Source organism: Callithrix jacchus, chromosome 1 (assembly GCF_049354715.1).
Source record: "Callithrix jacchus isolate 240 chromosome 1, calJac240_pri, whole genome shotgun sequence".
NCBI lineage: Eukaryota > Metazoa > Chordata > Mammalia > Primates > Cebidae > Callithrix > Callithrix jacchus.
In genome coordinates, this window is record NC_133502.1 from 173949484 (window position 1) to 173967861 (window position 18378).

The 18378-nt window shown below is 46.6% G+C and overlaps 2 protein-coding genes across 33 annotated transcripts in view; one reads left to right on the forward strand and one right to left on the reverse strand.

The window, feature by feature from the left end:
* Positions 1-3735, forward strand: part of GAPVD1 (GTPase activating protein and VPS9 domains 1) — a 105125-nt gene extending 101390 nt beyond the window's left edge. For all 32 annotated transcript variants that reach the window (XM_009002943.5, XM_078326844.1, XM_078326828.1 and 29 more), the window contains one exon: positions 1364-3735. In XM_009002943.5, the coding sequence (XP_009001191.1) occupies positions 1364-1504 (141 nt within the window). In that variant the 3' untranslated portion in view covers positions 1505-3735. The remainder of the gene's footprint in view (positions 1-1363) is intronic.
* Positions 3736-7213: 3478 nt separating this feature from the next.
* Positions 7214-7387, reverse strand: LOC100413974 (cytochrome c oxidase assembly protein COX14-like). The gene has a single exon (XM_017976171.4). The coding sequence runs from the start codon at positions 7385-7387 to the stop codon at positions 7214-7216; it is 174 nt and encodes a 57-aa protein (XP_017831660.1).
* Positions 7388-18378: the final 10991 nt, after the last annotated feature.

Below are 18378 nucleotides of genomic sequence, written 5' to 3' on the forward strand. Positions count from 1 at the left end.
CATTTTCAGCTTTTAAAGCAATGCCTGGGCTGGGTGCGGTGGCTCATGTCTGTAATCCCAATACTTTGAGAGGCTGAGGCATGTGGATCACGAGTTCAGGAATTTAAGACCAGCCTGGTGAAACCCCATCTCTACTAAAAATATAAACATTAGCCAGGCTCAGTGGCAGGCACCTGTAATTCCAGCTACTCGGGAGGCTGAGGCAGGAGAATTGCTTGAACCTGGGAGGCAGAGGTTGCAGTGAGCTGGGTTCACACTGCTGCACTCCAGCCTGGGCAAGACAGTGAGACTCCATCTCAAAAAAAAAAGCAGTGCCTGAAGTTCTTGGTTGGGGCTTGGTCTATAATTGAGTGAATGAGTGAGGGCAGGTTCTTTTTCTTGTGCCTTTACCATCTTCTTTCATATGGAATTCTTTGCAGTGCCTGTCATATAGGCTACCAAACTTAGCAATCATCTCTTTCCTTTTTTAGCCTCTTATTTCATAATTGTAGTATAAAAGTACTGACATCTCTCGTTCTTATTGACTTTAAAGTTAAAGTTTCATCATTTGAATGGTTTATTTTGAACATTTTGAGGGTAACCATGCAGTTTGCGTGCACACAGCCACTAAGTGATTATATCACTTGTGTTTTCCAGTCAGCTCAGCTCAGCTGTTTCTGTCTAAAGCGTGTGTGACATACGTCTTACTATTTCTTAGCGTTGTGACATTTCTACAACCTGAACTCTTAGCTTGGAGGCAGAAACCCATGGCGTCGGCCATCACAGCTCCTCCTGTAGGCCATCGCTCTTCTGGCTTCTACAAGTGATGAATCTACTTCCTGTGTAGAGCCAGTTTAAGCTAGTTTTAAGGAAAAGCCTTGGCTCTTCCTCTTAACCATTTAGCAGCCTGTGCCCTTTCTCACCACATGTTGAAGGTTAAAAAAACCGGGAGATGTTCTCTGTACATCTGGCAACAGAGGGCATATAATCTTTTTTAGCTTTTTCTTTATCAGCTGATTCTCCCTGGACTTACCAGATATAACTCAATTTGCTTATAGCATTTATTTTGTTATCTAACATTCTGAAATCCTGGGATGCTGAGTAAAACCACAGCCTTCTTAGAAACTAGTGAGGCTAAATGACTTGCAAGGATAGAAACCTCTAGATGGATTAGCTGAGATTAGAACCTGGGTTGCCTTTCCAACATATTATTGCTATTCATGGAAACTCAAGCTTACAGATTACTTCCAAAAAATAACTTTGGGATTGTTTTCAAAAAGATTATTATGTCTTTGATAGAAGAACCTTCAAAGAACCCTTAAATGATTTTGGCAGAGCTATGACATCTGAGTAATTGACTCTTTTTTATTTTTCACTTCTCTAGGCAAATCCACCCTGTTTGCTGTCCACTGTGCAGTATATCAGTAGCTTTTATGCTAGCTGTCTGTCTGGAGAGGAGTCCTATTGGTGGATGCAGTTCACAGCAGCAGTAGAATTCATTAAAACCATCGATGACCGAAAGTGACCAAGACCAGGGCCCACCAAGGCAGCAGACTGTTAGTCAGACAAACAGATCTCTAAGAAAGCGCATCAGCTGCTTTGAAGGGTGAAGATTGTTTTGTATAATATTGTATAGCATCAGGCATTTTAAAGCAGATCTTTACTAAACAGGTTAATGAGCTAACAAGCAGGTTCTCTCGTCTTTGGGCTCTTTTTTTTCTGAGTTGCATATTCTATTTTCTTGTCCCCAAGTACAGACTAGTACTACAAAAAGGGACCACATTTTTCAGGTAATTTCTAAATATTAAAAAACAGGAAAAAAAATCTCTTAGAAAATTTCTAGACCCCCTTTCTTTCCTTTTATTTTAAAAAAGAACAATACTCCTCTTTTAAGATGCTATCTTATTAATATGCATCTAATGGAAAGAAGACATGAGTTGCACTGAGGATTATAATAGTGGTGCATTAGTGGCATTACCTATAAATACACTCACCTAAATTGAAAAGCTAAGAAGGAAATGTAAATATAATATATATTTATATTTGATGTAATATGGACATCTGCAGATTCTAATAAACAAGGACTATTACTGATAGTAGGCCGTGACATATTGTCTTGTGAAATGGTTTCCTTGACAAAATTTAAGCTGAGCTTAAAAGCAAAAAACAAGAATTACACAGAAATATTTATTAAAGTGTAATACAGTTTATCAAACTTTCTAGGTATGGAGTTTGACGCACAGGGCTGCCTTTAATGAGTGTGAAAGTCACTAAGTCACATAGACATCTCACCATGGAAGTTTGTGAGCCTGCATGTAGGGGATAGACTGATTACCATACACGGTAAAAAGGAACAGTGGATAGCTAATACTTATGGTGGTTCTTCTCCTCTGAAATAATATACTGCAGAAATCCCAACAGAGCTCCTTACAACCTTTAATTGTAATATATTTTTGATGATTATTCACATTGAATGCACAGACCAGGAATTCAGTGAATGTCATTTTTTAAAAAAAACTAATTTGTATTGTCTGCTCTAGTGATACAAGTTTTACTAGTTATAAACTATTTTAATCAACCATTCTATTCTTATGGAAAAAAATCTATTTTGGCAGGTTTCTGTGCCTTTATTTCTCTCTTCTGAAAAAAAGTCTGTGTTTTCATAGTTTGGTTTGCATTGTATATCAATAATTAATCAGGAATGGGTTTTGGTGCCTAAAAAATTGGCCAAGAAGGCACACCAAAGGTTCAAGCACACGTCTTGTAAATGGGCCTTGTAGAGTCATGCACTGTCTGGTTTCACTTTGTAAGTTTCCTAAACACATTTAGCTGATTTTACAACAAACTCAGCCCCATACTTGAGTCCCTTGTTGTCTGCAGCACATCCAGGCATCTTTTAAGGAAACTGTGACAAACAGCCTTAGGCAGATGAATATGGAGGTTGTCTGCTGTCTGCCTCTGAGATCTCCGTGTCTGGGGATGCCTAAAGAAACTAGATTTTCTTTTTTTTCGAGACTGAGTCTCACTCTGTCGCACAGACCGGAGTGCAGTGGTGCGATCTCAGCTCACTGTAACCTCCACCTCCTGGATTCAAGCAATTCCCCTGCCTCAGTCTCCTGAGTAGCTGGGACTACAGGTGTGCACCACCATGCGCAGCTAATTTTTGTATTTTTAGTAGAGATGGGGTTTCACCATGTTGGCCAGGATGGTCTCAGTCTTCTGACCTTGTGATCCACCCACCTGAGCCTCCCAAAGTGTGGGGATTATAGGTGTGAGCCACGGTGCCTGGCCAGAAACTAGATTTTCTTTATGCCTCCACCCCTTCTCATTAAGTTACTTTACAATACCGAAATAACAAATTGCATAGGAGTGTAGGATGTGGTTTCTGCCTTCTAGGGAGAGATCAGAATTAAACTAGTACTATGAAATGTCCTTTTGAATGTTAGGTCAAGAGATCCTTGTAGAGTCATGCACTTCATGGGCTGTAACTGTCAAACTTGCTTAGTGTCACAAGTTAAATCTCATCATAAATATATCACGAAGGCCAGCTGTGTGGTTTTTGAGACCTAAATGGCAGTCCATTTACTTTAGCATTTGATTCAGTAAATGTTAAGCAGCAGCAGACCTTGAATGGTTGAAATTCATTGTTACAGGATTTAACTCATAAACCAATGAGAGATTTTTTTTTCTCCACAATGGTTGCTAAGTCTATTCCATGTTAACACTGTGGAAATAAATATGAAGATGTGGACATTGCATCAGGGCTCTTTTCTGTGGAAGAGAAGGTGGTGGGATTGGGGTGAAGAGAAGGTGTTGGGATATATATTATGTACAATATATATATGTATATATATTATATACAATATTATATATACAATTTTGTGGCTGGACTCAGTAGCTCACGCCTATAATCCTAGCTGTTTGACAGGTTTATATATATACACACACACACACCCCATTATATTTAAATGTGTCCGACATTTTGCTTTCTCCATTTTAGGTAAAATCTCAGCTGCAGTAGTTGCTTTCTTCTGCGTTTTCTTTATAAAAACTTGCTTATGAAAGCCTTCTTATATACATAGTAAATCGCTGTTGTAGGAGAATCAGGTTTTCTGAGGGATTGCAAATAGATGTGCTGCGTGGTTTGTCTTTTTCTGTGTCCTGGAAGCCTTGGTTTAAAGTAGGCTTTATAAATGTGTCCCTGAGGTGCATAAGAAAGAGAACAATCCCAGCCCTAGCACAGGGACTGTGTTCTTGCCATAAGAATCTGTAGCTGACTGATGTCCTGAACCTGGGCACTCTTTTTCCTATTGCTTACCATGGGAATTTCAGTTTGGCCCAAGTAAGGTCATAGGTTTCCTGTGTGATTGGGTGTGAGGAGGGAAAGTCATACACTCAGAATTACTATTGGATTGCATAGAAGTGATAGAAGTGTAGTGGGGTTCATGTCCTCAATTGGTGCTTCCTAGATTTTTCTCTCCTGACTCTTCCTGCTTTGTTTCTTTAAAGAAAAATCCGTTCTCCCTTTTTTAAAATATTTAAGAAGTTTATTTTGTACATAATTGCTTTAATTTTGAGGGAAGTAAATCTGAAACAGTCTTGAAGCCCAAAGGATTTTTAGTAAGTGGACTAACAGTGATGATATGTTTGATATTTAAATGCAAAAAATGCTTGAGAACTTTGGCAGGTTAATAATTACTTAATATATTTTAGAATATAGGTTACTTAGAAAATAGTAGGACAAGGAATAGCTTTATTCTCTTGAGAATACTTGGAGAAATGAAAATATAGTTTGCTTCAGTGTTAAGTTGTGGTTGAGCTATGGAGTGACCCTGGAGCTGCTTTGTCCTACAGGCCTGAGCTCAGCAAGGGTTAAATTCAAGAGGCAGGAGGTTTCCTCCACTTGGATAATGGCAGATAGTGTGGGTAGGGAACCACACACCAGGGGAATTCATCTCTGTCAAATTAATACTCTCCTGTCTACTGGATTCTTCTTGTGCTTCATCTGGATTAAAAAGCTGTACTGCCTCTTGAAACTGATAAAACCTTTCCATAAGTCTCAGTGAGCTTGCACAATCTTGTATACGTACAGGAAACCCACCTGTCTCCTAATGTGATTAGTACTGTAAAACATTCTATAAAACTGATTAAAAGAGGGAGAGCAGTTTGATTCACTGGGTTTTATGTTTCTATCATCTATTTTATATTTAATATTCAGAAGCATTTCTGAAAACATTTGACTTCCGAATGATCTGATGTTCTCAATGAATTCACACTTGTCTGTTTCATCTGAACAATAAGGGTGTTTGCTACGTGTGGCACAAGAAGGAACTAGAATGACCTAGCAGTAACTAACACATGGCAAAGATCTAGGTTTTTTTTGTTTTGTTTTGTTTTGTTTTTGAGACAGAGTCTGGCCTAGGCTGGAGTGCAGTGGTGGGATCTTGGCTCACAGCTGGGACTACAGGCACACACCACCACACTTGGCTAATTTTTGTATTTTTTGTAGAGACGGGGTTTTGCCATGTTGCCCAGGTTGGTCTCAAACTCCTGAGCTCGAGCGATCTGCTTGCCTCAACCTCTCATACAGGCATGAGCCCTTCATCTATAGATTTAACAATTTCTGCCTGGCGCCTATATTTGGTAGCTATTCTTTATTTTTCCTTCTGAAAGCAAAAGTGTTGCCATCTTATCACAATATTCACATAAGCCTTTACTAATCTTTTAAGCCAAGGGAAGTTACTTTTGGCAGAGTACTAGCTCACTCTTCTGGCTTCCCTTGCTGGTGGGAAGGCGCTTTTCTTAGATTGATTGTACTTCATTTAGAAGGAAATAGTTAAAAACTTGCTTAGGGTCTATTTTCATTCACTCTGTTCAGTTTTTTTGTTTTTGTTTTTTTTTGAGATGGAGTTTCACTCTTGATACCCAGGCTGGAGTGCAGTGGCAGGATCTTGGCTCACTGTAACCTCCGCCTCCCAGGTTCAAGTGATTTTCCTGCCTCAGCCTCTGGAGTGACTGAAATACAGGCATAGTAAACATAGTGCCACCACGCCTGGCTAATTTTTTATCTTTGGTAGAGACAGGGTTTTACTATGTTGGTCAGGCTGGTCTTGAATCCCGACCTCAGATGATTTGCCTGTCTTGGCTTCCCAAAGTGCTGGGATTACAGGCGTAAGCCACTGCACCTAGCCCCCTCTTCAATATTAAAACAAGTGCTATGACGCCTAGAACCGAAAATAATATTCAGCTTTTCTTGCCAACTTGGAATTTACCTATGTCGCTTAGACTCCTGTTTTTGTACCCACTTAACCCTTTCTGCAAGTACATGGCTCGGTAGCTTTTCCCCAGAGGTTGCTGTGCAACTGACAGTAGCTTCACTAGCCTGCCTGCCATGCTGCTGCAAATTGGGCGGTGATCCTGTGGAGAAACCAGGGCAGAAGCTGCTCTTGGCCGTAAATGTGTCCTCCATCTAAGGATTGAAGTATTCAGTAAAGAGCTTTTGCTTCACTTATTTCATTACAGAAGAATCCTTTCCATCCACTTAGGGTAGTAGAATATAGCCCATGGATTTTTAAAAAAAGAAGGGGCCAGGTGTGGTGACTCACACCTGTAATCCCAGCACTTTGAGAGGCCAAGGCAGGTGGGTCACCTGAGGTTGGGAGTTCAAGACCAGCCTGATCAAGATGGAGAAGTCCCATCTCTATTAAAATTGGTGCGCACCTGTAGTGTCAGCTATTTGGGAGGCTGAGGCAGGAGGATCGCTTGAACCTGGGAGGAGAAGGTTGCAGTGAGCCAAGATGGCACCACTGCACTCCAGCCTGGCAGAAGATCAAGAGTCTGTCTTAAAAAAAAAACAAAAAAACATACAGGCTATTGTGGGGATCCAGAACACTTTCCACATTTTATGCTAAAGTGGAAACAGCTCTCAGTTCCAAGTCCTTGGACCTGTTGTAAACAATGAATGTGAAAACCATGGTAATCTTTTTTTTTTTTTGACATGGCAGAATATTTAATGTCTGTAGGTATACCTCACCCTCACATTCCTATTATGATTCAATAGCCGCCACAAACTCAAACTGGCACAGACTGGCAGAACCAGAGAAACCATGGGCACCTTCTTCCAACAGAGTTTGAAAACCAAGGCTCTAGTCCTCTTGACTTGGAAATGGTGGCAGGTGAGGTCTCATCACAGCATGCCTTGGGCCTCTCTGCTAGGAGAAAAAGCCCCTCAGTTCTACAGGTTTCCTGAGGTCTTCTGTTCTTTCGCGGCCTGGTGCTGGGCTCTGCGCCGTTGGAAATAGTGATAGACTTTGACACTGCAGAGGTACCCCTCATACACAGTGAGGAGCATCATGGAGGAAGAGAAGGTCTTATAGCCAATGTCAGCTAGCTGCTTGGCAGTTGGCATCTTGCCACCTGGATGCCGCAGCTCCTTTGCATCCAACCGAGGCCTCCTCAGGCAGGCAGCGTCTCACTGCCACTGTCTGCGCAGCATTCCAGCACGCTGGAACGCAGCACTCAGAACCAGACACAAGAGGGTAGCGTCCAACCATGGTAATCTTATTTCTGTTGAGTGTTTAGGAATTCAGCATATTGCTGGCCCAAAAATATGCTGTGACCCACCTTGACCAACTACATCATCTTTGGGGATGGGGCCCAAGAATTGGTGCTCTAGGGAGTTCTATAAAACTTTTCCCACTGGGTGTGGTGGCTCACGCCTGTAATCCCAGAACTTTGGGAGTCTGAGGTGGGCAGATCACGAGGTCAGGAGTTTGAGAACAGCCTGGCCAATATGGTGAAACTCTGTCTCTACTAAAAATACAAAAATTAGCCGGTGTGATGGCAAGCACCTGTAATCCCAGCTACTCGGGTGGCGGAGGCAGGAGAATTGCTTGAACCCTGGAGGCAGAAGTTGCAGTGAGCGGAGATTGCACCACTGCACTCCAACCTGGGTGACAAGAGTGATACTCCATCTCGAAAAACAAACAAAACTGTTTTCCAATCTTCCCTAGAATCACCTGGTATTCTTGTTGGTATATTAGAGTTCATAGGGGACAGAACCAGGAATCTTCAAAGTCCTCCTGGTGACTTTTATTTTCCAGGGAGTTTTTGTTTTTGTTTTTGTTTTTGAGACAGGGTGTCACCCTGTCGCCTAGGCTGGAGTGCAGTGGCATGATCCTAGCTCACTGCAGTCTCAAACTCCTGGGCTCAAGTGATCCTCCTGCTTCAGTCTCCTAAGCAGCTGGGACTACAGGTGCATGCCACAACACTTGGCTAATTTCAGAAATTTTTTGTGGAGATGGGATCTTGCTGTGTTGCTTGCTCTGGTCTTGAACTCCTGGCTTCAAGTGACTCTGCTGCCTCAGCTTCCCAAAGTACTGGGATTACAGGCAGGAGCTACCATGCCCAGCCTCTCCAAGAGAGTTTGAGAGCTTGTACTTCATGAAGAATGAACCAGTGGCCTGCCTATCTGCACCGCTCAGCTGGGGAGGTTCATAAAACGAAGACTCATGATCCCACCCCTTACCCATTGAATCAATTTCTGGGAAAGATGCTGGGAATCTGCATTTCTAGCAAGCTCCCCATCTGACTCAATCTCATGAAAATGTGTAATCCATTATGAAAGTGGTTAACTCTTAAGCACTTGGCTCCATAGCTCACAAGGGTAATAGGTATGCAATGGGGGAAGGCCCTTTTAAAGGATCAGAACTCGGCCAGGCGCAGTGGCTGATGCCTGTAATCTCAGCACTTTGGGAGTCCGAGGCAGGCAGATCACCTCAGGTCAGGAGTTCGAGACCAGTCTGGTGGTCAACATGATGAAATCCTGTCTCTACTAAAACTACAAAAATCAGTCGGGCTTGGTGACGCATGCCTGTAGTCCCAGCTACTTGGGAGGCTGAGCCAGAAGAATGACTTGAACCTGGGAAGCAGAGGTTTCAGTGAGCCAAGATCATGCCATTGCATTCCATCTTGGGCAATGGTACTAGACTCCATCTAAAGGAAGAGAAAAGAGCCTACAGCCAATCCAATGACTCCTTTAAGGGCAGCTCTGTTTATATGCTTAGAATGAACTATCTTCTTTACTCATAATCTGCCTGTTACGTAACACTCTTTCCTTAGCCTCAATTTACTAAACATTTCCAGAGAATCGTGGTGTTCAATGACATACCCAAATTTCTGTATGAAAAATTATTAGAATCGAATCTGCCTGTGTTTAAGCTTTTAAAATAGTTGGGTTTGTTTGTTTTGAGATGGAGTCTCACTTTGTCACCGAGGCTGGAGTGCAGTGGTGTGATCTCAGCTCATTGCAACCTCTGCCTCCCAGGTTCAAGTGATTCTCCTGCCTCAGTCTCCCGAGTAGCGGGACTACAGGCACATGCCACCATGCTTGGCTAATTTTTTGTATTTTTAGTAGAGATGGGCATTTCACCATCTTGGCCAAGCTGGTCTCGAACTCCTGACCTCAAGTGATCACCTGCCTTGGCCTCCCAAAGGGCTGGGATTACAGGCGTGAGCCGCCAAGCCCCGCTGGTTGTTTAATTTTGACTGTGTTTTGTGTTTGTTCATAACGGGTGTCCCATGTGAAATAACTGTGTTGGTTCCCACAGCCCTTGGCCTTGACTTGACTTTTGTTTCTGCAGTGCTGCTTAGCTTGCCTCCGCTGAAAGAAAAGAATTTCTCCTCTCCTACTTCTCCTCCCACAGTCAATGTGTGAACTTCCACGCCTGGATTCCCTCCCCTGGGTCCCTTTACATCTTCATCACTGGCAACCCTATTTTCCTTTTCCTTTTTGTGTGGCTGTGGTGGTGACAGTGGGAGGCTGCGTCTGCTGCTGCTGCTTTGGGGTAGCACGCTGTAAGGAGGAGAGCACAATGGAAGGGGACAGATGAAAGGAAGTGCTCAGGGCCATCCGACTGGTGCAGTGACCTCAGGGATGCCCCCACCGCAAGCCCCTCCACAGCGAAGTGGGCCACACCAATGATCCTGAACTGGTTCTTTCCCTCCCTGGGCCACTCCTGCAATTACTGAAAAGCCACAGGTTCTGAGTGGTGTTTGGTTATGTTGCCAGGTTCAGGAACTGGAAGGTGGATCTAATTTGAGCTCTGCCTTTGTCTAACCAGACCTGCAGCAAGTGGTAACTCCTTTGAAGAGTATTTCCTGATCTGGGCTTTATCATGCCACAGATCTCCTGAAGTCTCTAGTTTTACCCTCTATGTAAAATCTTGAACTATTTCTCCTGTACTAGCATTTAATGGAGAGGTGTGGTTAAAGAGCAGGGGCACAGTGGAGACTGCCAGGAGCACGAGGGTGTTTGGAACCCTTGATCAGGGAGGCTGCCCACTGAGCTTACTCAAGAAGGGACTCAGCAGTCTTGCCAGTAAACACAAGTTCAGGCCCCAAGCTGCTGCTGCTTTTTTTTTTTTTTTTTTTGAGACGGAGTTTCGCTCTTGTTACCCAGTCTGGAGTGCAATGGCACGATCTCGGCTCACTGCAACCTCCGCCTCCTGGGTTCAGGCAATTCTCCTGCCTCAGCCTCCTGAGTAGCTGGGATTACAGGCACACACCACCGTGCCCAGCTAATTTTTTGTATTTTTAGTAGAGACGGGGTTTCACCATGTTGACCAGGATGGTCTCGATCTCCTGACCTCGTGATCCACCCGCCTCGGCCTCCCAAAGTGCTGGGATTACAGGTGTGAGCCACCGCGCCCAGCCTTTTTTTGAGACGGAGTTTAGCTCTGTTGCCCAGGCTAGATGATTTTGGCTCACTGCAACCTCCATCTCCTGGTTTCAAGTGATTCTCTTGCCTCAGCCTCCTGAGTAGCTGGGATGACAGGTGCATGCCGCCATGCCTGGCTGATTTTTTGTGTTTTTAGCAGAGATGGGGTTTCACCATCTTGGCCAGACTGATTTTGAACTCCTGACCTCAGGTGATCCGCCTACCTTAGCCTCCTAAAGTGCTGGGATTACAGGTGTGAGCCACTGTGCCTGGCCCAAGCTTCTTTGTAACCTGGCATATTGTGGGTGAGGAGACAGGCCAGGAAATCTTGGAGAGATGCCTCCTCTGACACGGGCCAGAGGGGCACTTGGCAAGGAGGTTCTGTGCTGGACTCCCCAGGAGTACAGGGACCACCTGTGCACAAGGCAGTCACTCAGAGCCCTTTTTGATTGCTGTCACTATTTATCTTTTTTTTTTTTTTTTTTGAGACAGGGTCTTGCTCTGTCACCCAGGCTGGAGTGCAGTGGTGAGATCATGGCTCACTGCAGCCTCAACCTTCCAGGCTCACATGATCCTCCCACCTCAGCCTCCTGAGTAGCCAGGACTACAGGTGCATGCCACCTCACCTGGCTAATTTTTTGTAGATAGGGGTCTTGCTATGTTGCTTAGGTGGGCCTCCAACTCCTGGGTTCAAGCTGTCCTCCTGCCTCAGCCTCCAAAAGTGCTGGGATTACAGGGTGTGAGCTACTGTGCCTGGCCACTGTGAATCTTTTATTGTTATAGTAGCTTAATGGGAGAAGAAAAAATTGTGGTCAATACATGTGTGAAAATTAAGAAGATTGTGTTTTAGATTGATTTGCAGGATCTTTTTTTTAAGTCCTCCTGCCTTTTTTCCCTCAGCATGGTTCTTGAGCATCAATCAATGATTGGTGGTCACTTATAGCAAGTCTTTTGCATCATTTATTTTGGTTGCTAAGTGAGGAGATGCACCTTTATCTGGGTGATTCAAAACCACCGTTCTCCTATGAGCTGCTCTAATCTTAGCCTTGCCAGCAGGTGAGCTTACACATAAAATAACACTAGCTTTTCTCTTATTTTCTGTTCAAATCTTCCTTTGTAATAGGATAAAAGGCTAGCAGTTAAAAGCTTCTCTGCCATTTCTGTGATCCTTGTTCTAGAGGTTTCCAGGACTGCGACGCATAGTGACCTGCAAAGGCAAGAGCTGCAGCACCCAGCCCTGCAGCTGTCACACTTCGTGCCAGTCCCTGCTGGTTGATATCTGCGTCTGGCCGAGGCATTTGGCTAAGGGTAGCAAGTACTCAGTGGGGCGCAGCCCCTTGCGGGCAGGGGCGACTCCACCATGGGCAGCCAAGAGAACCCATTTTTAGTTGTATTCGAGTTTCAGGAGGTACCTGTGCTTGTTTGTTACGTGGGTATTATATGCATCATGATGAGGTTTGGGTTTCTAGCATACCCATCACCTACATACTGGACACTGTACCCAGGAGGCAGTTTATCAACTCACAGGCTGGGCTGTGAACTCAAGTCCCTTTCCGGTGTGGTCATAAACGGTAACCACAGTGAAGTGACTCCTGACACGTGATGCCTTTCGGGTCCACAAACTTTCATCCCTACGTGCCCCACCCTGCATGCCGTTTGTCACTCATGCCTGCCACTGCTCAGCCTTCTTCACTGGCTCAGTCTCTGGATTGCCCAGACCTCCTGAGAGGCCCTTGGGAAATGTCTCTTTTGTGTCATGTGTGTGCATGGTGGCAGGGTCTCATTCTATCGCCTATGCTGGAGTGCAGTGGCACAATCTCCACTCACTGCAACCTCTGCCTCTTCGGTTCAAGTGATTCTCCTGCCTCAGCCTCCTGCGAAGCTGGGACTACAAGCTCACACAGCCATACCTGGCTAATTTCTGTATTTTTGGTAGAGACACATTTCACCATGTTGGTCAGGCTGCTCTTGAACTCCTAAGACCTCAAGTGAGCCACCCTCCTCAGCCTCCCAAAGTGCTGGGATTACAGGTCCCAGTGGCTGGGACCAGGAGCCACTGCTCCTGGCCAAAAAATGTCTCTTAAACCTGTCCCCCGCTGCCACAGCCAGTTTTCCCACCTCTACGATCACAACTGCTTCCTAGTCTCCCTGCCTCCCTCTCACCCCTTCTCCTAGGTGCCCTTAGAATTAGTCGTCTGAGCAGATTCCTCTTCTGCCTAAAACCTCTTTTCTACCTGGGTTCCATCTTGCCTTCTCAGCCACATGCCTCTGGTCCTTCTCCTACCCTCCAGCTAGCCCCACTCCAGCCCCTAAAAACCATCACCTTTCCCCAGAGTGCTGCACTTTGTCAGTCCCTCGGTCTGTGCTGCTGGCCAGATCTGACTGCCTCCCCCAAAGTTCTTCCTCCTGCCTTAGATGACCCTTCTGGAGGAAAACTCCGGGTGCCCCCTCCTGCCTCCCTCCTCAATGAGGCCTCATCCCCACCCCTCTCCAGAGCAGTGCTCTCTCTGGGGATGGCATGCCCCCAAATGACAGGTGTCCCTAATGTTTGCAGATGGGGATGGATGAGAGGTAGAAAGCAGCCCTTCGGGGTAGGGATTCTACTATCTTTTCCTTCCAAATTCAGCCCCTGCTGGGACAGGGACTATCTCCGTTGTGGTCCAGGGACAGGTAGTTCTTCACATCCTCTGGGAAGACAGAGTGCCCCAAAGCCCTTGATCTCCACTGGGTAGAATTAGGGGTGCAAAGGCTGTGCCGCACCAGGCCACCTTTCCTGCTGTGTCTGCTCCCACCCCACCAAGCATAGGGTAGGATGAGGATGCCAGCGGCCCAGCTCTATGCCTTCCTGAGTTGCACCCCTGATGACACCAAAGCCTCTTGTCTGTTTATGGCCCCTTATCTGGCTAGCAGGGTTTAATTTTACTCTGGGAAGGTGGGATTTTTGTCCCTATTTACTTATTATTTTTAATTCATTATCTTTAGGTGGCATCACAAACCAGTGTCCTCTGGGGGCAACATCTCCCATTCTGCTAGAAATTCCAAGATTTGCAGCCACCTCAGCACACCAGCTCCACAGCTTCTCTGTCCTCAACACCCACCCCTCAGTCGGTTGTCCCCTGGGTTGGTCTCTGGGATGGCCACTTTCCTCCCAGGCCCTGGCTTTGCTGTTCCTTGGGTGACATCTTGTGGCCATGGACAGGTACAAACCATTGGCTGAAAAGGAGGAGCGAAGGCAGCCCTCGGCCCTCTCTGGAGGAGCGTTAGGACGCCTGCGAGGATGCCCAGAAGGGCATGGGGCTCCTGAACAGGGAATCGGCTCTCAGACCCTGAATGGCCTTGCACCAAGCCCTTCACAAGACAGCTGTGGCTGGAGCCCAGAATTCATCCAGGTCCCCCGAGGCAGACACACCAGGTTCCTCTCTGCTGCCCACTCCTCATTGTGACAAATAATCATTATTCCCAATATAAAGCTTTTCTCCAGCAGCCCAATGACAAGATTATTATTCCAACCTTATAGATGCAGCAACAGCCCTGAGTACAGCCCGTGACCTAGGCACAACACACAGGTGCTAACACTAAAAGACCCCACTGGACACTGTCTTGAGAACTGTGAGAGACACCTGTCCCATTCCTTGGGAGGGTGCTCTGGGGCAGTGCCTGTGTTGTTAGTCATGGGCATGCCTCGAGTTCTAAAACCATCTTCATGGCCGGGCGCATTGACTCACACCTGTAACCACGGCACTTCGGGAGGTCAAGGCAGGTGGATCACCTGAGGTCAGGAGTTCAAGACCAGCCTGGCCAAACGCCATCTACTAAAAATACAAAATTAGCTGGGTGTGGTGGCACATGGCTGTAATCCCAGCTACTTGGGAGGCTGAAGCAGGAGAATTGCTTGATCCTGGGAGGTGGAGGTTGCAGTGAGCCAAGATCTTGCCATTGCACTCCAGCCTGGGCAACAAAAGTGAAATTCTTTCTCCAAAAAAAAAAAAAAAGCTAGCTGGGTGTGGTGGTGGGTGCCTGTAATCTCAGCTACTTGGGGGTGCTGAGGCAGGGGAATTGCTTGAACCTAGTGGGTGGAGGTTGCAGTGAGTTGAGATCGCGCCACTGCACTCCAGCCTGGGCGACAGCGAGAATCGAGTGCAGACCCCAGAGCTGATGCTTCCCACATGACCTCACAGAGCCTTCACCTGGTAGTGGGCATTGTAAGGGCTGCACTTTACAGATGAGGAAGCTGAGGCTCAGACATGTGCAGGGGTTTATTCAAAGCCACACAGAAAATGCATGGCAGAGCCAGGATCCAAATCCAGGTCCAGAGGATGCCCAAATCTGTACTTGTTGCTACTAAGGGAGCCTCTCTGCCCTTCGCAAAACCAGCCTCACAGGGTTGTGGGGGCTTGTGTGAACTGGGGAGCAGAAGGAGTGCTGCAAACTGTAGAGGACGGTGCCCACAGCAGGTTCTTATCATCCTGATCATGGTGTGCCCTTCCCTGTGTGCTCCAGTCCCTCAAGGGCAGGGCCAGACATCCGGGCATCTGTAGTGCCCGCACGAAGCCTGGTGCCCAGCCGGCATCAGCAGATCAGATTGCATTTGAGTGCTGAAACAGGGAAGACCCACTTTCACACAAACGGCCCAGGAGTGTCAAGGTCATGGCAAGGACAGACGGATAGTCTCCGCCTCCTGATTCAGGAGGAGAAGGGATGGGTGACCCATGCTTCCTCCTTGCAGAAGTCTGGCACCTGGGCTCACAGGCAGGGCCCAGAGGGAAGAGGCCTGGCACTGAGGATCCCCCACAGGCCTCGGAGGAAGCAGCAGGGCAGGTGGAATATAAATGTGGCCTCGAAAGCAGAGGAACAGATGAGGGAAAGCCTCCAGGTGACTGGGTGGAGAGGCCCCGCCAGGGCGGATGCCTCCTCTCTGTGCACAGATGAGCCCATGATGAAGATGAATGGAAACCCCTTTGCTGGAAAACATGCGGGTAATCAAGAAGGCTACCTGGGCCGAGGGGCCCTCCCACCCACCCGGAGCAGGGGAATATTAGGATTTGGAATTTCAGCAGCAGCCACACGGTTAGCACAGAAACCAGGCAAAACTGATAAGCAGCCCCGATTAGAGGATAAATGGTACAGGGCACCGGGTAGCTTGGCAGGAGTTAGTAGACTCCAACTGCAGCCTCGGGAATCAGGCAGTCGCTTGCACAAAAGAAAGGCAGCCCAGGTTGGTGAAGACCCAGGACTCAGCCTCCCACTCCTCCATGAGATGGCATTAACCAAAGAAGCCTTTCCTGCCGGTGGCTGTGGGAGTCTCTTAAAGGCTGGTTCAGGGAAAGGATGGGAAGTGGTTCTGGGGGTTTCCTAGCGTTTGCCGACAAAAAAAACTGAACTTCCAGCGTTCAGCTCCCGCACTGGGAGGCAGGACTGATGAGGACACTGTGTCTCCATCTTCCCAGACCAAAAACATCCCAATTTTTCTCAATATGTCCATGGCACAGCAATACATGATCATTTGGTCACATGCACAGTGGACCGGGAAGAAAGGTTTGCTGAGCGAATGAATAGTGTCGACAAGATTGCAGGGGGCATGTTTAACTCACTTCAGGTGCTCTGGAAGCATTCGCATGATGGCTAAGCTAATTACAAATCATGCCTATTTATTCATTAAACAAGGCCTGGGGGAAATTCAAAGAGGCAACACTGCCTTAACTTCATTCAATTTGCAGTCTGTGATTAAACGGAACACAGCTGCAAGACTCCAGAAATGTTGCCAGTTTCTGCCTTTTCCCTGGTTCAGACTGACTGCTTCTCTAGGGGCCACACCTGTCCTTAAGTGGGGTCTTGTCGTCTTTCAGCCCCTCAGCAGCTAACTGGCTGCTTGTGACTCTGGGCAAGTTCCCTCACCAGCCGCATCTCAGTTTCCTCATCTGTAAAGTGGGCTCACCAGCTCCTAGTTGTCAGGATTCCTAAGAGGAACAAGGGACGTGTTGGATGTTCACTGGTCCTTCTGGACCCCTGACAGTAGCTGCATGCTGAAGCGTCCTTCTGTGCCTTCCTCCTCGGTCCTTGTACACACACATTGGCTGTCACAAAGATGGAGGCGCCAGGGCTCCCCAGACAGCCCATGACAAGGAAAGCCTGAAGCTGCTGCTCCGTTAGGGGCCCAGCACAAAGCCTGGCAGGCAGGGGCTGCTTGCTCAGCGCTGGATCGAACCGGCCTGGTGTCTCCATTCTAGGTTGGGTCCCGAATAATCCCACTATCAAGGTAACCCCTCAGTCCTGGGCAAACTGACATAGTTGGTCACCTTACCCAAGAGGGAAGGCTAGACTCTCAGGGTCCCGGACAGTCCCAGGCAAACCAGGACCATTGGTCACCCTGCTCTTGGTGCCCTTGAAACTCCTCTTATCGGAGTTCTTAAAAATAGAGCTAACGTTACCTTTAATCCCTAGAAACATCTGGGAGGCCTCAGAGTTATTCATTATCATCAATAAATTGTAAGAGCCAAACAGCCAACATTTGCTTAGCATTTTCCGATTCATGAAGTGCTCTCAGCGTGTGGGATGTTTCGGGTCTTCCTTTCCACGTGCTCAGCACCCGCTGCCGGTGTGGGGCGTGGGTGATCAGCAGCTGGGGGAGGAGCAGAGGGCTCTCTGTGAGGCCATGGAAGCTAGAAGCTCTTGAATTCTTCGATCCTCAGCTCAGCACATAGTTTCTGTCTCTCGAATCTGTTTTGCTTGTTAGAGGCTCCCATGTCTAGAAAGGATCCCTAGCCAGGAAATAAAACATTAGCTTGAACCCTATGCCATGTCCCTTTTTATAGATCTCAAACAGACAAATGCAGACATTTCACAGAATTCCATCTAATAGAGTTTTGTGGTGATGCTCAGGCCAAGAGGCAACTTGAGGCACCTAATTTCTCTGAGGTTTGGTTTCTCATCTAAAAGACAGGGATATTCATCGTTTCTGCTTCCCCATGTTGCTGATGGAATTGAGATGGTCCTCAGTGGCATTTCGGCAGCAGCTGGCACGTAGTAGGCGCTCTCTCCATTGCAGCATCTGCCGTGGGCTTTGCATCTATGTGAGTCCTTTGTGTTTCTGGGTTGACCAGTCAGTGGCTGACAAACATTTGTTGAATGAAGGAGTGGAAGTAAATGCATTTGTCTCCCTCCCGCTGGTGTTTCCCAAATGACCTTGAACTCAGACAGGGGCTCTTCCTCTGCCCCACTTCCTTTGGAAGCCTCCTGGTAAAACACCCATTTCCCATGGCTCCCCATGGGGGGCCTGATGGGTTTGGAGACATGTTTCCATCCCCCCTATGGTTTCTAAAACATACAAATCATTCTGGCTGCACGTCTGTGTTTCATTACTAGGAATGCACATTTGAAAACAACAGAGGGTGAGGTTTAAAAGCAACATGCAATTTTTATTACATATATCTCCAAGTCTGCCATTAGGCCCGTCCCCGCGGTGTTATTGACCTTGATTCTTTCTCATTTGCATCCTGCATTTTTCATCCTTTGGAATATGGTGTTTTGGGACTTCTCCATCATTAAGTGGATTTACAGCAATTTCCCTGTGTGTTTTCTCCAAGGGATTCTGTTATGAGATGCACATTAAATCTCCATTAATACCTCATTATCCAACTGATAAGATTACCATGATAATGAGGCAGAAATTCTAATTGTTTCAC

Coding starts and splice junctions, on each gene's coding strand:
- LOC100413974 (XM_017976171.4), bottom strand. CDS start 7,387: ATGCCAACTGCCAAGCAGCTAGCTGACATTGGCTATAAGACCTTCTCT.